Here is a 22,195-nt window from a genome sequence, read left to right on the forward strand (position 1 = left end):
ATGACTGAACAAGCGAAAGAAATTGCTTAACTGTTTTATACAAAAAGAACTTAATAGGAACTTGATTTGAACGTCTCATATCACAGTGCTTTGCTCGTATAGACATGTTTCGGCTATATGGGTTTATTGTTGACAAAATTCAAGGGATGATGATTCTGAAATAAAAGAAAAAGGAGTGTTTTTAATATATGATTGAATTTCGAAACTTCTCCTCAAAAATAAAATAGAAATTACGTTAGTTCAATCTGTAAAATATCTGCCTTGGTTTAGGATCGTTGTAGATGACATTAGATTCTATATATAAAAATAACTAATTTGTATGATCTTTTGGCAACAGATCTTCCAATTGCGAGAAAGGCATCACTCCATCGGTTCTTCGAGAAGAGGAAGGATCGGTGAGTAATTTTTTTCTCTATACATTACCACTATCTAATTGTCTACTTCAGGCTTACACCTTTTAGTTATACAGCATGAATCTCACTTTGCTGACCCTTCGTTTTTTGTTGATTGCAGGATCAATGCCAAGGCTCCATATCAAGTGAATAAAGTGAAAGACTCTTCTGCGACTCCGTTTACCACACCAAAGGAGGAGGAGAACCAGCCATGGCTTGGACTCAAGCCCAGCCTGAGTTCAGAAAGTGGTAGATGAAGCTTTTGTAGGCATGCCTTAAAGCTCACATAGCTCTGTGATTCATTCTTATTTCAGATGCTGACTCTAGTTTGGCTTTCATTTTTGTGCCCCTGAGAGCTTGAGGCCATGGATATATATGTAATTTCCTTCCTATTGGAAACAATATAAATTGCAACCATTTATGGGTAGATATTTTGTGGGTCTTGTTGCTAACGTATGGTAGCTCTTCATGGCTACCATGTAGAGATAAATAGGTGATATATTATGTGTATCTGTTTATCGTTAGAATCATATATTTCTATGTTTATACACTGTACCTTTGTATTTGGCATTTACTGTGAGGAATATATTTGTGATTCCTTGTTAAGAAACATAGCATTCAAGGAGTTAAATGTGCAGTTGTTGAATTATGTTTATCGTGTCAATATTCTCGTCAATAACCCTTTTGTGTAGAAGTTTGATGCCTGACTATGATTATAATTTTCGCTTAAATCATACATAGAAAACCACTAGCAATATTCACCCCTTGCCCTTGCCTTGTTATCTCTTTCTGCTCTTTTAGCAGTTGTCATATTATCAAATGGAAAACGAACCTGAGCTATGTAAAAGGTTTACTGATGTATGCTTAGGTGGGGGAAGAAAAAAGAAAAAAGAAAAAAATCCACTGATATCATGGTACCCTACTTTAATTCTTTAGGTGGTCATGTTACTTGTAAGATTGTGGAAGCCTTTGATTTTTATTTTATTTTATTTTTATTTTTTTCCCAGACGAGACAAGAAAAAAGGGAGGAAGAGTGTTGCAATGTTCTTCCGCCTACTTCCAATTTTGAAAGCTCAAAAGCAGGTCAATGTTTTTAACATCAAATTTTAGTGGGGATCTAAAACAAAGTTGATGACAGAGGACCTTGCTTCCACCTCTAAAAGCTTTATAAAGCACTAATGGGTCTGAAAAAATAAATTATTTCCCCCTCGTCCTTGTTAAGACTGTTCAAGTTATCTTGCATAGGATACCTTTTGTTTTCGAAAGGAAGTGTGGAAATTACTAGGGGGACAAAATACCAACTTCCTAAAATACAACAAGTGGTGGACCGAAATAAATAGACTAGAATTTATATATTATTTAATTTACACAAGTGCTGTCTTTTGAACTTAATATAAATATATTGTTTAATTTCTTGGAGTTTCACAGGCTTCTTATGCTAGGTGGTTCGAGATAAAAAATTTAGCGCTAAATTTCTGTTCCTGTCGATCTCTCATACATTCTTAAATTTAGTTCCTCTAACCATTAGACTAAAACTCCGAGGTTATGATGAGAATCAAGAGTATAGTTTTATATTAATTCTAATATAGTAAATAAGAATCGATAAAAAATACAAAAGGTATACATTCATGTCCCCCACACACATCTGCTTGAAATCACCAAGAGAAAATATTATCTTCTTCTTAGTATTTCATACAAGTTAATACGAGAGGATAGTGAAATGAAAAAAAAGGAAACTCCAAAACCTCATTTTTTGAGGTAAGCGGCATTTGTCTAGTTTGTTTTATCATCATCATGTCTCCCCTCTTTGTTTAAAGTTCTGGCCTCAGATCGTGTATATAAAATCTAGAGGCTTTATGTCAAAGTTGGAAGGGAATATATATAATACGTCCCTTCACGTACCCAATACAAATTGGATTTGACGACATTAGGTTGATTGGCATTGTAACCTCTTTTATTGTTTCCCACTAATTCATTTGATTCCTCGACCACGTTATTATGATTTTCTTCTCAAAATGACCTATTGTCGCTCAAATTGAACATTAGCTCTCCAATCTTAGGGGGTGTTTGGTTCAATTTTTAAAAATTATAGGAAATGTTTTCCACATAAAATATAATTTCTTTGTATTTCTTAAAAAATTATAGGAAAAGTTTTGAGAAATTAAAAAGTATCAATTTTCTTGTTTTTTGTACTTTGCTTGTTTGGTTCAAAACAAAAAAATAGCTCATAACTTTATAGAAAATAATAAGATTTGGTAGGTTTTTAATTAAATATGGTATGTGACGGATTTCTAGTGATTTCCTCTCATTTTGAGAGGAAATTATTTTTTGTAAAATTTGGTAGGTTTTGATATTTTATAGAAAATATTTCTGTAAATTTTTTGTTGAACCAAACACAATTTACAAAAATTTTTGAAAAATTTTTAATTACAAATTTGCCATTGTAAGATGTTTTGAGAAAAGTTTTCTCAAAAAGTGTGCAACCAAACAACCCCTAGTTTTTCAGATGCTCTTGGAAAAACGACATCTAGAAAAAGCGTGATTGTGGAAGTTTTTGAGATTGTATTGGGTTGTTTGTTAATATTTCTACGCATAATTATTGAATCAGGGCTTACTGGCGTATTTCTAAATAAATATATATATCTGTAGGCTGTCTAAAAATCACAATAGATAGTTGATCCCCCATCAAACACCGATGATGAAAGTTACAATCTGACGACTTCCAGAAGGCTACAATTTGAGGACTTTCACGTAGAAGGCTACAATCTGACGACCTTCACGACAACTGATGAAAGCTCTAATTCAACAGCATTCATAATCAACATCGGGAGTTACAATCTGACGACTCTCATATTCTCAAGGAGCCAAGAGGACGATCTGTGCAAAGTTCTAGCAAAAGAGACTACAAATTGACGGTCTCTTCATATTAGAACGCAGATATCTCTCAAACCGTAAGGAATTTGGCAAAACGGAGGAAACAAACCGAAGCCTTCGGCTAGGTTCGGATGGCTCCGTCTCGTCGAGATAGCCGATTTTTATATATAATTCGTCCAATTCCGACTTGCGGTTTGAAAGTTATGACCTGTTCTTCGCAGCAAGTTATGTTCTGAAGTCCGTCTGCAAGACTGGACTTCGTCAGAACATTGGACTTAGCCTGAAGCTCGCCAAGCCCGCCTAAGGTTCGCCTCTGCATTACAGAGTCAAAGCGTACAGGTTGAACCAGCGTTATAACCTCAAAACGCAGAGGTTATCCTCGTGATATAACATCAAAACGCAGAGTTTTCAGGCCAACTGTGCGTTTTCAGGCTCAACTGTGCGTTTTCAGGCTGAAACAGGCCAACTGTGCGTTTACAGGCTCAACTGTGCGTTTTCAGCCTGAAACAGGGCAACTGTGCGTTTACAGGCTCAACTGTGCGTTTTCAGCCTGAAACAGGCCAACTGTGCGTTTACAGGCCAACTGCACGTTTTCAGCCTAAAACGTCCCAACTGTGCGTTTACAGGCTCAACTGTGTGTTTTCAGCCAAAACGTCCCAACTGTGCGTTTACAGGCTCAACTGTGCGTTTTCAGCCTAAAACGTCCCAACTGTGCGTTTACAGGCTCAACTGTGCGTTTACAGGCCAACTGTGCGTTTTCAGCCTGAAACAGGCCAACTGTGCGTTTTCAGGCCCAACTCTGCGTTTCAGGTCCAGAAACGCACAGTTCGGGCCCAGAACGCTGTTTTCAGCGTTTTGACTCGTTCAAAGCACTAACAGAACGGTTTCAAAACCGTTTTCCCCACGATTTGGGGAGCTGTTTAAGAGGGGGCGGTTACACCCCACTCAGCCCATTGAGGAGCAGATTAAGGGGGTAGTTACCACCCTTAAATCCCCTATAAATAGTGGGAAACTCAACTGAGTTCGGGTCTCTGGGATCCTTCCTTTTTGGGCAGCAAAAAGAAGAGATATTCGGCTGGCTGGAGCTGGCTCTTTGGGGATCCTTGATCGGGCATCTTGGAGATTTTTGCAGCAACAAAGTCCTTGGAGCATTCATCCTTGGCTTAAGAACCGAATCTCGGTTCAAATCAACTCTTTTTCAAGAGTTTCAAACTCGATCAGAGTTATCAACTCGTCCAGAGTTTCAAACTTGCTTTGCAAGTTCTCCACAGCGTCAAATCGTGAGGAGAAGACTACGTTCCAGTGAATCCGACGCGAGCATTCGAGGGAGGCACCCCATCGCCACCGTGAAGAACCTAGAATTAAACAAAGGGGAGAATCAAATTCATTCTCCTCTCTTTTGTAATCGGAATCCAAATTGTAATCGATTTTGAGAGGAATACAAGTCAAATTTTCTTTCATTGTCTTTTTACTGCAAATTTTCCCACAAACAATATCTTAGAAAATAAATATCGAAGGTCTGTTGGAGTTATAATAAAGATAACTTAAAACTTGAGTTTATAGAGGAAAAGAGGAAAAACTTTAGTCCCACATTGGAAAAGAGATGGGAAGGTAGGCTCTTTATAAGCCTTCCCTTTCTCTCCTATGCCTAGAAGAAAACAAAGGTTATGCTCCACACCACACACGCGCGCGCCGGCCGGGCCGGGCTCGGGTTCGGGTCGGGTCGGGTCGGGTGGCGCGCGCACACGACCTGCGGACACGAATGCAGCTCCGGATTGAGGGGCCTTTAATCTGCTACATTTTAATTTTCTCTTTTGAACTTTTCTTTTTGTATTAAAAACGTGATTAATATTTTCAAAATTTGTTAAACGGCTAGCATAATTATAGGCGGAAATTAAGGATCTAAACGGTTAGTATTAAAGCGTGTTTATCATGAAACAAATTAAAAACGTTGTTAATAAAAACGTTTTAAATGAGAGAGAGAGAGATTGACGGATCTAAATGATAGGAAAACCGCTGGTATTAACTGGCGAAGTTTATGTGAATAATTAAAACGTGCTAACGGGAATTATGGGCGCAAATGACTCATTGAAATCCTATATAAGAACCTCGCCCCGAGAGGTTAAGCACAGTGTGAAAAACACAACGTATTCTCTCTTCTTCTCTGTTCTTCCTCTTCATTTTACTGTTGTTACACTTTTGCTGGTTCCCTGAAAGTCTAGAAGAGTTCGCAAAGCCTTCTTGAAGCTCGTGCCGACGAGAAGGAGGTCGCCTGACCGAGGGTCGTTGTATCTCCGGGAACTTTTGCCGCGTAGCCCTGTACGAGAGGGGGCAATTAGTTTCTTGGGACAGTGCTTGCACGCCTCGACCATCAGGCCGTATTTCTAACCCTCATTTCTTTTCGTTTATCTGTGATGCAATATTAATTCATTAAGTGATCTGAAAATTGGCTACAAGTGAAATTATGTCTGCTAAACCAGAGAAGTTTGATGGGAACAATTTCCGTCGTTGGCAAAACCAAATGAGATTTTGGTTAACAACTCTACATCTAATAACAGCCATAGAACCAGATACCCATCTTCATCTAGACCAGTTACTAGGCAATCTTCCTCATCTTCCTCCACAGATTCAATTCCTATCCCAAGAACACCTCAAGAAATAGAGTATCATTGCCTACACAGAATCTTAGGAGTTTTATCTGATAGGTTATATGATATATATTATACTATCACTAATGCTAAAGTTCTGTGGGAAACCTTAGAGCAAAGTTAATGGTCTAGATGAATATGGGAAATTTAAAGAATTTAAAGCTTCTGATTTTAACAAGTTTTAAAATGGTAGATTCCTAAACCAAATGAATGAGGCAAGAATTCATGATTTGAACATATAGTTCACCAATTTAAAAGTGAATGGGATCTATCTTAGATGAAAAGTTTCAGATAGCCTTGCCTTATAGACAAACTTCCCGAGTCACTGGTCAGATTTTGCCAAAAACCTAACGCATACCACGGAGAGGCTTACCACTAGAGCAAGTGTTGTTCCATTGAAATATGAGACAACATGACTCAGGGAGAAGATGTGACACAAATTCTGAACCAGCAAAGAAGCCAAAGTAAACAATGTTTAATCCAAACCCTTTCCTCAACACAAGAGAACGTCCTTCCACAAAAATCAAAAATAAAACATTTAAGAAGAAATCTTTTATTCATCAAAATAAGAACCCTGTCCACTTTCAAAACGAAGGAAGGAGCTGAACGTAGAGCCTGTTTCGTTTGTGCGAACCAACCACCTTGCTAAGGACTGCTTTTTACAAAAGACAGAACCACCCAAGCCTAGGAAAGGGAGGCACCTCCACTAATAATCACAAGTGAATCATGGTGACTTTCCAGTCAGCGAGACTGCTTTCAGGTCTGTTCTCTTCACTCCTGAAGTAAACATGACCTTAGTCAAGCAAATGATTTGGTGGATTGACACTGGAGCTAATATTCACGCTTTGCTCTAATCAATGTTTGTTTTCCAACCTAGTCAGTCTCACAGTAGAGGAACCTGTGAACAATGGGAAATATAATGTGGCTTCCTTGTATCTGGAATAGGTCGGATCAACTAAAGCTGAACTCTGATAAGACTTGATGCCTCGCAAGATGTCATCATGTACCAGACATTAGGGAAACTTAAATTAGCGGATTTTTGTTAGTGCAACAAGGCTAATAGCTATGTTTTTGAAATCAAATAAATTGTAATACTAAGGATTGAACTTCATTGGAAAAGGTTTTTTTATGTGTGGTCTTTTTAAAATTGAAGTGTTAAGGAATTCTACTATTCATCTCCAATAGTTTGAATATTGAACCTTCCATCAGCTTGGCATCAACAGATTAGGAATTGTGAATTATAATTCAATTGAAAAGATTGATGCATCTAATATTATTCCAAAAGCTTAATATAAAAGATGATGAAGGAACATGTGAAAGCATAATGTGTAGTAAGCTCAGCAACTCCCCACTAAGCGAACAACCATGGTTAAAACTATTGATAGAGATTCTGAGATATTAGAACTCATCCATCAGTGGATGGTTTGTGATCAGGAAGAACAACTAGAGGAGTAACAAAATATTTTGTAACTTCTTTATAGATGAATTGTCTATTGTTACCATCTACTAATTAAGACCGAGATGAAGTGATAAACCAAATTTAAAATATTAAGCAGAAGTTTGAAAATAATTGGATAAGAAACTTAAAATTTCTCAAAGATCAGCATAGAGGTGGTGAGTACACTTCTAATGAACTAAAACAATTTTGTGAAGAGAATGAATTATTCATGAAATAACTGCTCCATATACAACCATCAAAAAATCTAATGGAGTAGCTGAGAGAAAGAATAGAACACTAATGACATGGTAAACTCAATGTTAATTATTCGTGGTGTGCCAGAAACCTGTGGGAGAAGCTCTCATGCTGCAATGTCATATACTAAATAGAAGATTCCATTCAAGAATTGATAAAACCCTTACACAATCTGGAAGAATAGAAAACCCCCCTAATTTGGATCACTGAAAAGTGTGGGGGTGCTTATCAAAGTTAAATACCTGAAAATAAGAAAGATGGCCTAAAACTGTAGATAGGAATTTTTATGCTATGCTTCTGATAGTAATGCAAATAGATTTTATAATCTATACTCTGCATTAATGAGATAGCCAAAACACCAATAATTGAAGCTAGGGCATGCACATTTACTTTGAAAATAATTTTCCCTTACAAGACGCAGAGGTAAACAACAAGGCCTAAGCTCTATAATTCAGATCCTAATTCTAATCAAGTGAAACTAGTTCTAAACAACTAGACACTAGAAAGTCCAGAGGGCCTAGGAAAAGTAAAAGAACTAGCAATAGAAAAGGTCCATGAAGATTTCTATGCATTACTGTAGAAGATTCTCCAGTTACAATTGAAAGATGCAATGAAAATCAGTAGATGCTACCATTTTTGGAAGAGCTATTAATATGAGATTCACAATCTAATAGTTCAAAATCATACTTCGGAACTAACTGATCTCTCCTTCAGGCTGTAAAACTATAGGATGTAAATGGGTGTTTAAGAAGAAACTTAGACCTGATGGAACGATAATATAACGGCCAGATAGTAGCTGAAAGATATACCCAAAAGTCTGGTATTGATTATTTGATGTCTATTCTCCAGTAGCTAGGTTACTAACCATTAGAGTCCTTATAGGCTCTAAGCAATCTATTCACAAATTGAATAATACAGTCAAATGGATGTTAAAAACTGCATTTTTAAATGGAAGATTAGATGAAGAAATATATACTGGATCAACCTGAGGGAATTTAAGCTTCTGACAAGAAAAGAAAGTATGCAAACTTAATTAGATCACATATATGGCCTCAAACAAACAATGCTCCAAAACAATGCACATGAAATTTGATGAGATTATACTATCTTATGGATTGAAATTAATCAAACAGTTGAGTGTGTATGTAGGCGTAATAAACTGCCTTATAGGTCGCTTGACCAGCTCCGGCGCGATGAATTCCGACAAATCGACGAACGTTCAAGCAAGCGAAACGAACTAAAGAGCTACAAAGGCTAACGAAACATGCATGCGAACAACGTTAGTGGTTCGGGGAGTCGACGGGTCTCCAACAAAATGGATTTGAAAACTCAAGACACGACTGAGTTTACTGCCAAATCCGGCAATCAAGTCAACAAATCAACAAACAAACGAAAACCGAGCAAAACAACGTCGGAAACAATGGAAAACGCAAACAGGCACCTGGGGGAACTCGCGAACTTACCACCCAAGGTTGGCTCGGCCAACCGAGCCACCCTAGGGGCTCCGGTGGCCGAGTCACCCCCGGGTGGCGTCGGCCAGGCGAGCCACCCTGAGGTCGGCTCGGCCAAGGCCGAGCCTACCCCTGGTGGCTCGCTATGGCGAGCCACTAGGGGTGGCTAGCTCAGACTGTGCAAACGCACAGTTTGAGAGCCTATAAATAGGCCTGGTACTCGTTCATTTGGAGGACTTCTTTGAAACTTTGGAGAGAAGCGAAAACTCTGCCGGACTTGTCACCTCAACTCGGAGATGCTGAAGCTTGAAGACTTACGAGACCCGGAATTTTGATTCTTAGCGAGCACAGCATCACGAAAAGGCAGGAGTTCGACGAGAGGTTAATCCCTCAAGATCTACGTCGTTACACTCCGGATCTAAGCTTGGGCTCTTAGATCCAGAAATTCGAGCGGTCGTTTTCCGTGGTGAACACGATCTCCGGCTATTATCTCCTTGGTGGGATAATACCGTAATACGTCCGTAGATCTGTTGGATCCAGATCACGCGGGATGGTCCACGGTAAAGCACCCGGCGCAAGCACAACCAACCCAAAGAAGCAGAGACCGCAAACAGGATCTTGTGATTTGTTTCGACATAAAGAGAGAAAGTTGTAATTTTTGGGGATTTTCTTTGTTTATTTGATTTTCATTGTAAGCCGGAAATCTTAAATTAAAAAGACGGATCTCTTTGTATACGCACTAAAGTGTTAACTGAGCTGCAATGGAATCGATAATGAAACAACGAACACCAAACTTTCCCCGCGAACAATCGGCGACCACGTGGGAGCCCACCGATCTCACTGTTTGAGATCGGAAGCTGTCGCACCGGCCGGAATCTCGATCGCCGTCACTGGGAGGCGAGGTCGAGTATGAGTTCGACGCAAACAGAAAAGTACGAAGGAGTACGTGTCCTAAGTCTGGATCCTACCTCCTCCCCAAGTCCAAGAAGTTTCGCAGAAGTTCTCCGTCCAGGAGAAAAGTCCGTTGGTGCGAAGCAAAGTTGAAGCCACCAACAGTGACGAACCTCACCCCATTCGACGCCGAAGTTGCGTCAGGTGAAGTCTACCGCTCGAAGATTCTCTCACACTCGTTTATATCGGTGTAAAAAACTGTCTTGTGGAAGCAGTATTTGCAGCTAATCAATGCTCTGTTAGGTTCCATAACTGAGGCCTATCAAGACCAGAAACAAGCAACAATGGTTATTTGTAGAGCTGGGCCAGAACTAACTGAGCCTGGCCTATAGTTGAAAGTAAATTTTTTTTAGAATGGTTCATTGATAAATAGTTTGAAAAAATGCCCACTACATGCTTGTTTATTGTTAAGCTTTATGGTTTAATCCCAATCTAAGAATAGGTAAGCATGTCTGTTAATTAATTTTCCCTTACACTAGCTGATTGTGGTTGGATCTTCATCAGATACTGTGGCATCCACATGTTGCTTATGTATGGTAGAGCCCCTTTTTAAGGGGCTAAAGTGCAGGCCACCCTCAATCGCTTCCTTAGTTTAATTGGCAACTGATTGGTATGTGCAGGCCACCCTCAATCGCTTCCTTAGTTTAATTGGCAACTGATTGGTATTCATTTTCTTTATTTTGTAGAATAAGTGATCCATCAAATGAAATATTGTTAATTGGCAACTGATTGGTATTCATTTTCTTTATTTTGTAGAATAAGTGATCCATCAAATGAAATATTGGCAGAAAGACAGCCTTCCTTATTGTTAAAAATTTTCCTTCTTGTTTTTCCATTAAAATTTCTTACTTGATATCTGTTGATGCAGCTTTTACTATGCTTCTTATATCTCCTTAAGATACTAAGTCGAGGCCCCAGCAAGTGAATTGGTACGTTCTGCAAATGGGACAAACAAATTATCTCTGTCATTCCCTTAGTTATTATTTTATTAAGAAGTTTTCCTGCAGTTATTTATGAGAATAGCATTTATGAGAATAGCAAGCGTAGGAAGTAGTGTAAATAATAACATTTATTTACCTGCGGGTCCATGCTTTACCTGAAGTCCCTGATGTAGAGAATTATACATGTTTTCCATCCAAATGCATTCTCTGTTCCTTTGTTGAATTCTTTTTGCGCTCTCCGTCAACATTTTTTGTGCTCTAACTAGAATATTGTGACAGGGTTTAACTAACCTCCCATCCACCCAAAAGGAAAAAAAGAACGTTAGTTGTCTGTTAATAGAGATCCATTGCGGTTTATTATTAGTTTATTAAGTGTTTCATGATGTTCTGAAACTCTCTAGTTCTCATATAACTATTTGTCCATTAAAGGAAGAGATATGATACAGTTCAGTTATTTTTGGGTTCTTTCTTCATAGCGGGTGCCTTTTAGGTCTTAAATTTCTGTTAAAAAATTCTGAGCAACCAAGGGACATGCACTAAGGGGAAAGAGACTGACGTACTACTTGTTCTCAACACTAGGACAAATTGTTGCGAAAATTTAGGGAAGTGTTTTGCTCTAAAGAACCGCAGTTCGAATATATCTATCTGAATTAGATGCTGTTTTTTAATCATTAACCCTTCACCAAATTGTTGGACTCCTGAGGAACTAAGGCTATGTTGACACTGTACACCCCTCTGCAATCCACGTCCGTGAGCCTTAACTTGCCGCAAAGCCATAATCGTTCATCAGAAGATCATGATCTCTGCTAAAAGTTTTAAGTTCTATTAGAGTTTCGTCGGCATTAATAACATAACATCTTGGGACAGTTAGTCGGTTTTACTTTGTGGATGCCTAATTTCTTCTGACTTTTCTTGCTCCTGCAAGGAAACAAACAGGCCCCAAATTTTTCTTGCCCTTGTAAGGAACCAAACAGCTCCTCAACCAAGAAGGGCTGAACTCTTGGCGGATGGTGGCTTTGCAAAGTTTGGAAAAGGGAAGTCTCGAGTTTTGAGGATTGAAACTAGAACAACCTGTTTTATTTCAGTGTCACAAAGAGTAATAATTGTCCAGGGTTAAATGAAATAAATGTTAAAAGAAGCTTGAAACAATGATCATCAGTAATCTGTGCTAAAGAAATTTCTTTTATTTGGATTTCATGAACTAGTTCATATCGGTTATTCAGGATCCAACATCATTGATAACTTAGAATGACTTATAACCCTATCAAATAACCCTGAACATCTTCTCAGCTCAGTACATGTTACAATAACAAGAAATTTGAAAGCCAAATATGATTAGGAACTTAAGAGGAAATAGGAAAATACGAGAAAAGGCAGATTCTGGACTAAATTGTGCTTACTGTCAAGGATCTAGTGAATCCAGTGGATGGCGAATCCAAATAATGAGAATATAGCTGCTCTGTGGTTGATCCATGAGTTAGTGATGTGATCCAAGCCAAAAGACACTATAACCAATCTATTAACCAATTTATTGAAAGAGGAATACGTCGCACCTCTTCAAAGAATTTCCAGCACTATTAAAGGCCAAAATGGGCGCTATTTTGGAGGGGTGCTACAGTGTTGCGCCAAGAATGGCGCAACACTGTAGCAATAGCGCTATTTTTTCCCTTTTGTTTTTTATAGTTGTATTAATAATATATATTATTTTGTATTAACTATTATAATAAAATTAGAGTATAAAATAATTATTAAAATAACATTAAACAATAAAAAAATAGATAATTTAATCCAAACACTTAAAATTTCATAATACTAGAATCAAATGAAGAAATAAGAAAAACTACACCATTTAGATAAAAAAATACAACATAAAAATTAGGACACAAAAAAATTACACTAATTGCAATAAATTAGGAAATAAGAAAAACTACACCATTTTTTTTATTTTTATTTTTTTGCTTGCAAGTGTGATGTTTTCTTTTGTGATGTTAAATGTAATCTTTAGTTGAATTTATGAAAGTAATATTTTAATTTGATTTAGCATTTATTTTTAAGATTTTTATTTTATTCATAAAATATATTATTATAATTAATTATATGTAATGTAGTATATAATTATATAATTTGTTAAATTTTTAAATAGATAAAAATGTTAAAAGATAAGAATAATAAAAGGAATATTCTTTTTGGTGTAACATTTGGTGTAATGGGTTGGAGATGGAATAGTGATTTGGTGTAAAAACTACACCAACTTAGTGTAAAAACTACACCATTTTGGATTTTATGGTTGGAGATGCTCTAAATTCTTCGTAAGATAATTTCAAACTTGACTAAAATCATGATGTTGAATATCTGCATTTGTCGTACTATTTCAAAACCTCATGACATATCTACTCTTTGTCATTTCCTTTTTAACGGTATCACTCTATTAAACCAGGTAACTGATGGGCATGGAATCAAGAGAAAACAAGATAAGAGAAGACTGAGTCACGTCAATGTCTTCAAGGCTTCCTTCGAGGGGCTGTTTGTTTGGGCTAAAAAGTGGAGAAAATGGGTTTTGGAAAACTGACAGCCCATTTCTTATATTTTCCTTCACCTTCTGACGTTTGGTTCACAAAAACGAAAGAAGGAAAGAGGGAGAAAACTGGCGTTTAAAGGAAAATTTGGGGCCGATCTGTTTTCCGCCCTCAAGTCCCCGATTTTGCAGAAAACTCGCGGAAAGTGAAGAGGAGGGAAAGTTTAGGGTTCCTGCCTCCTCAATCCCGTCACCGCTCCCTCTCTCTCTCCCGCCTCCCTCATTCCCTTGCCCCTCCCGCTTCGCATAGACGAACAAAGCCGACGAAGCCGACGAACATGTAAATGCTCTAATTTTCTTCACAATTTTGGCCCATTCTCGTATATAATCATAGATTCATGGATCTCTATGCCCTAATTTACTTTCTATGGAATTATTGATGGGTTTTTTTATGGATTTATATGTGCGATTTTTGTGAAATTTTAAGACTTTTCTTCAAATTTATGGGAAATTTCTTATGGGTTTCGCATGTAGCAACATCACAAAGAGATTCAAGTTCAATTTTAACGTTTCCTTTTCTTATGGGTTTCGCATGATGGATCTCTCTGTAACTCAGCTTGAAGTCTAAGCTTATGAAGTCTAAGCTAGTTGTTAACGTTTCCTATTTTACGGGTTGAAGTCTAAGCTTGAAGTCTCAGCATCACAAAGAGATCCAAGTTCAATTTTAACGTTTCCTATTTATGGGTTTCTTTAATTTTCACATTTTGAGAGCTTATGAAGTCTAAGCTAAACTTGCCTCAGGATATATGTATATGTTATGTATATAATTTGTTAGTAATTCAGCTTTTGTTGTATCAACATAGAACTGAAAATAAGGTGCAACTACAAAGCAGTTAGAATAAATGTCTTAGTAGTCGACTACACTGAGTCTATTCAGACTCTGTGAAGTCAAGAAACAAGCTCAGTAGTCGACTACTATGCTTATTAGTCGACTACACTGTACATATGTAGTTTTTGGATATTTGACTGAGAATTTTATAGTCGACTACTAAAGGGATTATTCGACTACACAGTAAATAATTTGTTATCATTAAAATTATATCTTGGGGTCAAGATATCCAACACTAATTGCAACCTGACATGTTCAACTCTTCATTGATATCATTTGCCTTTAATGTTAGTATCTACTTTAATATGACGCTTGTATTTTAGATGGATGGTGATTTTGACGAAGAGACTGTAGTTAATATATGTTCGAGTGCTGCACTATCTGTTTTAGTTATGGTTATGACATTCATGAGGAGAATACAAAGTAGACGTAGATCTATACGTGTAGGTCCTAGTGAGGAAAAAATAATACAATAGAAAAATAAAAAACAACACATGGACCGGATATATAATGGATTTAGTGATAGTTGTGTGAACTATGTTATATTGCGTAGTGGTGCTTTTATGAAGCTTGCAAAGATCATGAGGAGGAATGATTTATTGCGAGACTCAAGACATGTCACAGTGGAGGAGCAACTTGCTATGACTTTGAATATATTAGGGCATAAAACTAAAAATCGAAGTATTATGTCACATTTTATTCGATCTGGCGAGACTGTGAGTAAGTATTTCAACAAATTGTTAGAAGGAATTTGCCACATGACCACGTTTGTTGAGACAAGACGGAATGAAGTTTCACAGGAGATCCTTAGCAACCCTCTATACTATCTTTATTTCAAGGTATTCTCTCCTTAATTTGTGATTAAAAGCACGTTTATTTAATTTAATAAAAAATAATCAATAGTAATTTTTTATTCTCTAGGATTGTATTGGTATGATAGATGGGACACATGTTGAAGCTATGCTACCTGCTAGTCTTCAACCACGATTCGGTAGTCGAAAAGGTGTTACACAAAATGTTTTAGCGGCTTGTACTCCAAACAAGTTGTTCACTTACATATTAGCAGGATGAGAAGGTTCTGCAAATGACTATAGAGTCCTTCAAGATGCATTGACTAGGCCCTAGCCTCATGGTTTGAAAGTATATGATGGTAATTTCATCAAATCTTCAATTTTAAGTAATTACTTCAATTAATAAATGATATTCAATAAAATTTTAACAAATTCTAATAAACACTATCACGTCATGCAAATTGTAGGGAAGTATTACTTGTGTGATGCGGGATACACGACCATGCCGGGTTTCATTTCCCCGTATCGTGATGTTCGTTACCATTTGAAGGAACAAATAGGAAGAACACCTAAAAATAGAAGAGAATTATTCAATCTTAGACATTCTTCTTTAAGGTCTAAGATTAAAGCTACATTTGGTTGTTTGAAGAATCATTTCAAAATTTTCACCGCAACGCCTCATTACCCTTTTCGCGCGCAAGTGAATATCGTATTAGCTTGCACAGTTCTTCACAATTATATTGCAATGGTTGACCCGGATGATGATATATTCAATGAGACCGTTGACATCGAAGATGATGAAAGAGATGTTGCTAATGAAGATGATAATAATATTATTGATTTTTCTCAACCCCAAACTCAAAGGGAGCAAACACAATCAAGAAACGTATGGAAGGATCGTAGAGATCAAATAGCTTGGAAAATGTGGGTTGATTATTGCGAAAAACATAAGGGAGGGAATACTAATGAAATAGGCATGTGACGCAATGTGATAGTGATGTTGTCTTATGTTATGAATTATTCTATTTTCATGTACTTCATTTTATGATGGCGTGTGTAAAACTATGTAATGTTAATTTAGAAACATTTGTATGCTACTATTATGTGCTGTATGGAATTTTCTCTTAGGACACACTTTCTTTACTCAACTTACGTTTATTTTTTGTATTTCTCTATAACTATTTTCTAGGTATGACCGACAACCTCAATTGTGAGGAACTTGATAAGGTCAAAGGTAAGAGTACGGCATCAAATTCATCGCCTAGAACCCTAAAGAATTCATCAATCCCTTGTGGGTTCAACCCGGGATTTATGCCTTATCAACTAACTGATGTTATATAGGGATGAGAGAGCTGCCACCTTCCAAATTTCAGTTCAAACAAGAAGACTGAAGTACCCATTCATGGAGAGGATGGATCGCGAATCAAAAAGCATACTTTGGCAGTCATACTGACAGTAAGATTCTAGTACAAAAAACTTATAGATGCGTTAACAGATGACTTCCTACATCTATTTCCTCTTCACTTACACATAAATTGAACGGATAAATAGTACCAGATGCCTCTTTCTGATTGATGAGAAACGTAGCTGAAAAAGTGCACAATCCAACGAAACAGTAGCACTAGAAGAATGCTGAACCAGTGCATCAATCTTCAACAGGTTTTGATGTTATGCAGGGGCATTTTTTATCAGCAAAGTTGATATGGCAAGCTCCGCCTTCCAACCCCTTGCTCAGGCAATCGGTGTTGCAGTTTTGATCGCTGCATGTTGAACCCTCCATTGTCATCATCCCATCGTCCACAAAAGACAAGTGTATTTAAGTGATCTATAAGCGTTAAGGTAGTAAGAGAGTTAGTTTAAATAACTTTTGGATACGAGGAAAAGATCGAAGAGCAGCAGGTAATTAGTCAAGGTGTTTCCACAACCTGCAAGAAACTCTCGGAATGCTGAACAAGCGAATTAGTTCAACCGCAAGTAAAAAGTATAGACACGTGCAATAAACTCAATCTCTGCATACTAACAGTGCTTTAGATCGATATGCAGGATACAACAAATTAGAAATATCATACACTTAAAATGCTATATACCGACATTTAAACTATCTTTGAGTTGATGCCTTGGGTAATGTATGGAAGCATTTTCAAACTAGGTTTATGGAAGAGTTCTCCAAGATAGTGGTGTGAACAAATTGTCATGCATGATCTCTTGTTTCTTTAAGAAATACGAGCATGAGTAATCAAAGTGCAATGTCTCAAGAATCAGTTGCTTTCACCAAAGGGTTTGTATGAATTTTTTTGGATAGACAGGTAGATAGTCTGAAACTAAACATGTTAAAGCTAAACTGTCACATGCCAGGAAAAAAATGCAAGCAAAAAGATTGAATACACAGACCCAATAAGATGACTCCACCAGTGCTACATGAAATTTATTCCAATTCTTCTTTGATCTAAAACTTTCATTTTAAACCTTCAACTAGTTTCTCAAAGTTCCAATCATCTACGCAGGCTTATATGAAAAGAAATAACAAGTGACGTAAATAAAGTAATTAGTGAATTGATTTTTCTAGAGTTTAATGGCCATAAAATCAGAGGTCAGGCTTTGAGACTTTCAGGAAATGGTGCGCCCCATGCTGGCCCTTACACCATTAAATCCTGGGAACTTGTAGTTGATTCATACCAACTACGCAGCTCTTCTATATGCATCAAGTTTATTTACATTTTGTCAAAAGAAACAATTGTCTATGATGTCAAAGCGAAAAGTCATTTTCTGATATATAATATACCAAATTAGAAAATACTTAATGTAAATAGTCCGTGCATCACATTCACTATAAGAATTGATAAAACATAGCTATACAGTATTAGTCAAGACATCATCTCTTCTACAAATCATTAAGAGAATAAAAGTAGCTACAGTCAAGACATCAATCATCAAGAGAATAAAAGTAGCTACAGAAAATCCTCCTCCTCGCAAATGCCTAGTCAAGACATAATCTCAAAGGAAAAGGCTAAGCCAGACATTTGTATTACCCAACTTATTCCAGGAACATACAACATCCTTTGGATGATCCAAATAACACTGGTAAAAGAGTTTACTAAGAAATAAACACCAAGAAAGAGAGCACTTTTAGGGTTTAACATAATCTGCATTCTAAGACGACAATTTGAGAGTCAACAATCAACATGTTGCTATGTACCCTAGAGAGATGAACATAGAACTGCTTTCTAACATAATTTCACAATCGTTTTGAAATTCATTTGAGATGGCATTTGCCTATAATTTAACTATCAGCAAATGAGTAGATGAGATCACTAGTCATTGATGAATCCGCAGCTTGTTTTTGACATATATATTTCTCAACATTTTGAAACCTCAGCTTCAGCCCCGAACACCTGCAAGTCATAAGAATCTTTATGTTGATAAACACTATAACTAGTTGTCCTCATTTTACAATTTTAAGAAAGAAAGCCCTTTGGAGAATGGGAAGAACCAAACCGAAGTGAAGAAAATATAAATCCTATTTCTTTTTCTAGAGGATATTCCAAAAACAAAGGAAAAACTAATTCCTCTAGAAGTGAAGAGAACTTGGTAGGATAGAGTAAAGGAAAATAAATGGATTTGAAAAGGGACTTACGCAAATGTTTTTTTCTCAAAGACTGATGTACAGAGTTGAATACTGCATAAGGAAAGGTAAAGCGATAAATGTCAATTTTCCAAAATACTTACTTAAAAATGCCGTTCTCTATGTTGTAAAGAGATTCAGAAGTGCGTCAAACAATCCTCCCAAAGGAAAAGCATAATCGATAAGGATTGAATAGTAGCCATCACACCAAGGACACCTTAGTGTTCTCCCATCACCTCGTAGTGATAGGGTTCCTTGGTGTATCTTAGATTTAGATTTCCACAATTGGCTTCGACTCTGGGTAAGTTTTGGATGACCGGCCAGTATTCGCCTCCCTTAACGCACTTACTGAAAAGAACATCGCTTAGAGAATGCAATGCAAGTTTGAAATCATCAGGATGCTGTCGGTCTTGCAGCAGCCTCAGCAGTCCCTCCGCTAGAAAATCCATCCCCCGTGGATCTATAGTTAGCGTCTTCAACGAATCCAGTTTCTCCACATGTTTCAATTGAGGGTATTTCCCGTTGATGCTCAACTCTCTTAGTGCAGGAAGATGAGAGATCCTTTCCAGACCTTGACATTGGGAGATGCGTAACTCCTTCAAGGGAGATCCCTTCAGGCACCCAGGGAGTGATTTCAATCTCGGGCAGCCCTTAACGCTCAGCACCAGTAGATTTGGGAACACGGTAATCTCCTCATCTCTACAAAATGACCACTCTTGCAAATTTGGCATTACACGGAGATCAATAGACACAAGCTTTGGAAAGAGCGCCTGTGTAGAGCCGCTCCCATAAGCCTCCGAGCCAAAGGATACAACCGCTTTGGCATTCCCAATAGTAAGATCTCTCAATTCAGGCAACAGACCGAGAGGAGGAAGCTGCACGACGTTCCTGCATCTTCTAAGGGACAAACTTGTGAGATGGGGAAGAAGAGATCCCAGCGATGGTGACATCATCCAACTTGGAAACTGAAGACCAAAGTAATCGTTGATTCTTATTTTTTCCAGGCATGGCGGTGGGGCCAGCTCCTCAAACACATCCTGAATTCTGCTGATCTCTCCTTCGCTGTACTCTGGTGGATCTTCCCACGGGTTTTTAGGGCAGAACAATCTTAATTTCTTGAGATGAAGTTTATTCCGAAGCACGTGTCGTCCCGTCTGTGGTACCACCGCCTCCTTTAAGTTACGTATTTCCAGCACCCTCAGCTGTCCCAAAGGGCTCAAATCTTCCAAGCTGCAGCCTTGCTCCCCTCCCACAACAAAGCCGTTGAAGTGATTTAACCGCTCTAATGTTCCCATCCCAGATGGTACAAAGGACAGGTTAATAGCCCCCAACGCTTCAATAATTCTTAAATTGCACAGTTGAGTAATGCCTTTGGGAAGACTGCGGAGTGAGTCACAATACCCGAGATTTAGAACCTGGAGATTTGTAAGGTTCCTGATTGACTCCGGCAAGCTGTATATTCTTGTGGCGCTAAGATCCAACAGCCTCAGGTGTATTAGATTTTCCACAGCATCTGGAATATTCTCAATCCATGAATCCGCCAGTGACAGGACCCGGAGAAGTGGAAATCCAACAAACACGGAGCTCCCAAGACTATAAGAGCATCTTCTTATTAACAAGGTTCTCAAGCTCCTCTGCGAAAGTAAAGGTTGACGGGTGAGTGCTGGTCCTCCTCCTTCGCCGGTAAGTGTCAGACGTCGAAGTTTCGTCGTGGCTGACACTGTAGTTAATTCATGTGCTTCTCCACAAAAACTTTCATCCCGCGACAGAAACTGAGCAAGTGATCGCAAGAGATCGTGCATTTTATAATAACCCCCTTCTTTATAATAACCCCCTTCTTCATAATAGATAAGATGCCTTCTAACTAGCTCTTCCAAACACTCCTCCGCTGGTTCTAAGAAAGAATCCTCTTGCGTTTCTGCAATTCCTTCAGCTGCCCAGTACCTCACGAGCTCAGCACGAGCAAATACATAATCCTCAGGTAATAAAGAGCAATAAAGAAAACATTGCTTCAGGTTAGATGGTAGATCTTCATAACTCAAGTACAAGGCCCCCCTCAAATCTTCAGGTAGCTTGCCCATAGACCATGCATCCTTTCTCAGAACTTTTTCCCATTCACCCGGATTTCTCCCTTTTGTTGCCAAAACACCGGCAATGCTCTTAATTGCAAGAGGAAGACCATCGCATTTTCCAACAATTTGAGCCCCTACACCTCTCAGACTCTGCATTTCCTCCTCCTCTCCGGTGACATATAAACTCTTGCAGAGCAGTTCCCAGCCAGATTCTGGCAGCAATTGTTCCACGGGATGGATGTGCACCGCCCCCATCTGCCTAGCAACATTCGCATCTCTAGTTGTGACTAGGACTCGGCTGCCAACAGCTCCGCTCTGTAGTGGACTACGTAGTAAGTCACCCCAGACATCTGCTCGCCACACATCATCTAGCACCAAAATGAAAGTCTTTCCTGAAACTGCGTCCTTCAGTAGAGGTTCGAGGCCTGCTTTAGTTTGCAAATTACAGGGATCTCCTCCTGCTTCTTTTATTATCTCCTTGAGCAAAGAGGTCTCTGAGAAATTTTGTGATATGCAGACCCATATCTTTGTTGGGAACTCAGACTTTACCCTTGGGTGATTGAAGATATTTTTAGCCAGGGTAGTCTTTCCTATTCCGCCCATTCCGTCAATAGCAAAGACTTGGAGTTTTCTTTCATCTTCCTTAACTATACTCTCTACCAGTTCGTCTGTAGCACGTTCAATGCCCCTCCCCACGATATCAGACCTATCTATGATAGGTGAGGTCTGCCGAGTGTCCACCGTTGTGACTCGAGGATCTGGTTCACTTATCATTAGGTTAAGGCGTGACATATCTCTAGATATCTCCTCCAATCTCTCATTTAATTTCTTAATCGTATCACCAATCTCATGCCGGAAACGGATGCTAGTAAAGCAAGAGAATAAGCGAGGACGGCTACAACATACCGTTGATGATGGATCAGATGATGTAGACGGTTGGCCATCAAGCAATTTTCCACCCTCGTGCCTGCATCGGTCGATTATGTCATCGGCATCGTACATAACATCTTTGAGCTCCCTCACCCACCCTGCAACTGATTCTGATTGGATGCGCTTTCTCTCAGCATCATGAAGCACATGCTTGATCCTCTCCATCCTTCGCTGTAGCCTCTTGATCTCGTCTTTCACGCCCAGGACAGTTACCACCTTCTCCTCAACAACCTCAGCCAGCTTACTGACCGTGGTTGCAGCTAAAGCATCCAGCACCATGGCCATCTCCTCAAGAAAGAAGCAAGTATTGCGAGTATTGGAGATTTCAGAGGGTTCACAACCAGATTTCTGGTTTGCTTTGTTTAATGAGGATTGGGTACTTAGAAATGAATGCACTCCATTATGTAGGTTTTTCTACTTTTCTAT

General features: G+C 38.4%; 2 protein-coding genes and 2 long non-coding RNA genes across 10 annotated transcripts; 2 read left to right on the forward strand and 2 right to left on the reverse strand.

The window, feature by feature from the left end:
- LOC109836640 lies at positions 7–966 on the forward strand. Its single transcript, XR_002246032.1, has 2 exons — positions 7–395; positions 514–966. It is a non-coding gene; the product is annotated as an uncharacterized LOC109836640 (long non-coding RNA).
- Positions 10,791–16,944, forward strand: LOC109836644. Of its 3 annotated transcripts, none has more exons than XR_002246034.1 (5): positions 10,791–10,938; positions 13,388–13,805; positions 16,335–16,379; positions 16,487–16,600; positions 16,822–16,944. It is a non-coding gene; the product is annotated as an uncharacterized LOC109836644 (long non-coding RNA). The 3 variants fall into 3 exon arrangements; XR_002246033.1 differs by having other exon boundaries at positions 16,805–16,886; XR_002246035.1 differs by lacking the exon at positions 16,822–16,944 and adding an exon at positions 16,697–16,781.
- Positions 16,560–21,721, reverse strand: LOC109836641 (putative disease resistance RPP13-like protein 1). Of its 3 annotated transcripts, XM_020404613.1 has the most exons (3): positions 18,985–21,721; positions 18,780–18,821; positions 16,560–18,537 (listed from the first exon to the last, which is right to left on the reverse strand). In XM_020404613.1, the coding sequence occupies exon 1, from the start codon at positions 21,629–21,631 to the stop codon at positions 18,986–18,988; it is 2,646 nt and encodes an 881-aa protein (XP_020260202.1). In that variant the 5' UTR covers positions 21,632–21,721; the 3' UTR covers positions 16,560–18,537; positions 18,780–18,821; position 18,985. The 3 variants fall into 3 exon arrangements, with proteins under 3 accessions (XP_020260202.1, XP_020260203.1, XP_020260201.1); XM_020404614.1 differs by lacking the exon at positions 18,780–18,821; XM_020404612.1 differs by lacking the exon at positions 18,780–18,821 and having other exon boundaries at positions 18,872–21,719.
- LOC109836642 (probable disease resistance RPP8-like protein 2) lies at positions 16,560–22,195 on the reverse strand. 3 transcript variants are annotated; one of them, XM_020404617.1, is made up of 2 exons: positions 21,746–22,195; positions 16,560–16,970 (listed from the first exon to the last, which is right to left on the reverse strand). In XM_020404617.1, exons 1-2 carry the CDS (start codon positions 22,052–22,054, stop codon positions 16,962–16,964), a joined length of 318 nt encoding a protein of 105 aa, XP_020260206.1. In that variant the 5' UTR covers positions 22,055–22,195; the 3' UTR covers positions 16,560–16,961. The 3 variants fall into 3 exon arrangements, with proteins under 3 accessions (XP_020260206.1, XP_020260205.1, XP_020260204.1); XM_020404616.1 differs by having other exon boundaries at positions 16,560–17,070; XM_020404615.1 differs by having other exon boundaries at positions 16,560–17,091.

This window comes from Asparagus officinalis, chromosome 4 (assembly GCF_001876935.1).
Source record: "Asparagus officinalis chromosome 4, Aspof.V1, whole genome shotgun sequence".
NCBI lineage: Eukaryota > Viridiplantae > Streptophyta > Magnoliopsida > Asparagales > Asparagaceae > Asparagus > Asparagus officinalis.

What these genes read in the sequence shown, in the direction of transcription:
- LOC109836641 (XM_020404614.1), bottom strand. Translation starts at nt 21,631, where the DNA reads ATGTCACGCCTTAACCTAATGATAAGTGAACCAGATCCTCGAGTCACA.
- LOC109836642 (XM_020404615.1), bottom strand. Translation starts at nt 22,054, where the DNA reads ATGGCCATGGTGCTGGATGCTTTAGCTGCAACCACGGTCAGTAAGCTG. An exon ending in CATCTGATCCATCATCAACG is followed by an intron (nt 17,092 to 21,745) that starts GTATGTTGTAGC and finishes TCGCTTGTTCAG; the next exon opens with CATTCCGAGAGTTTCTTGCA.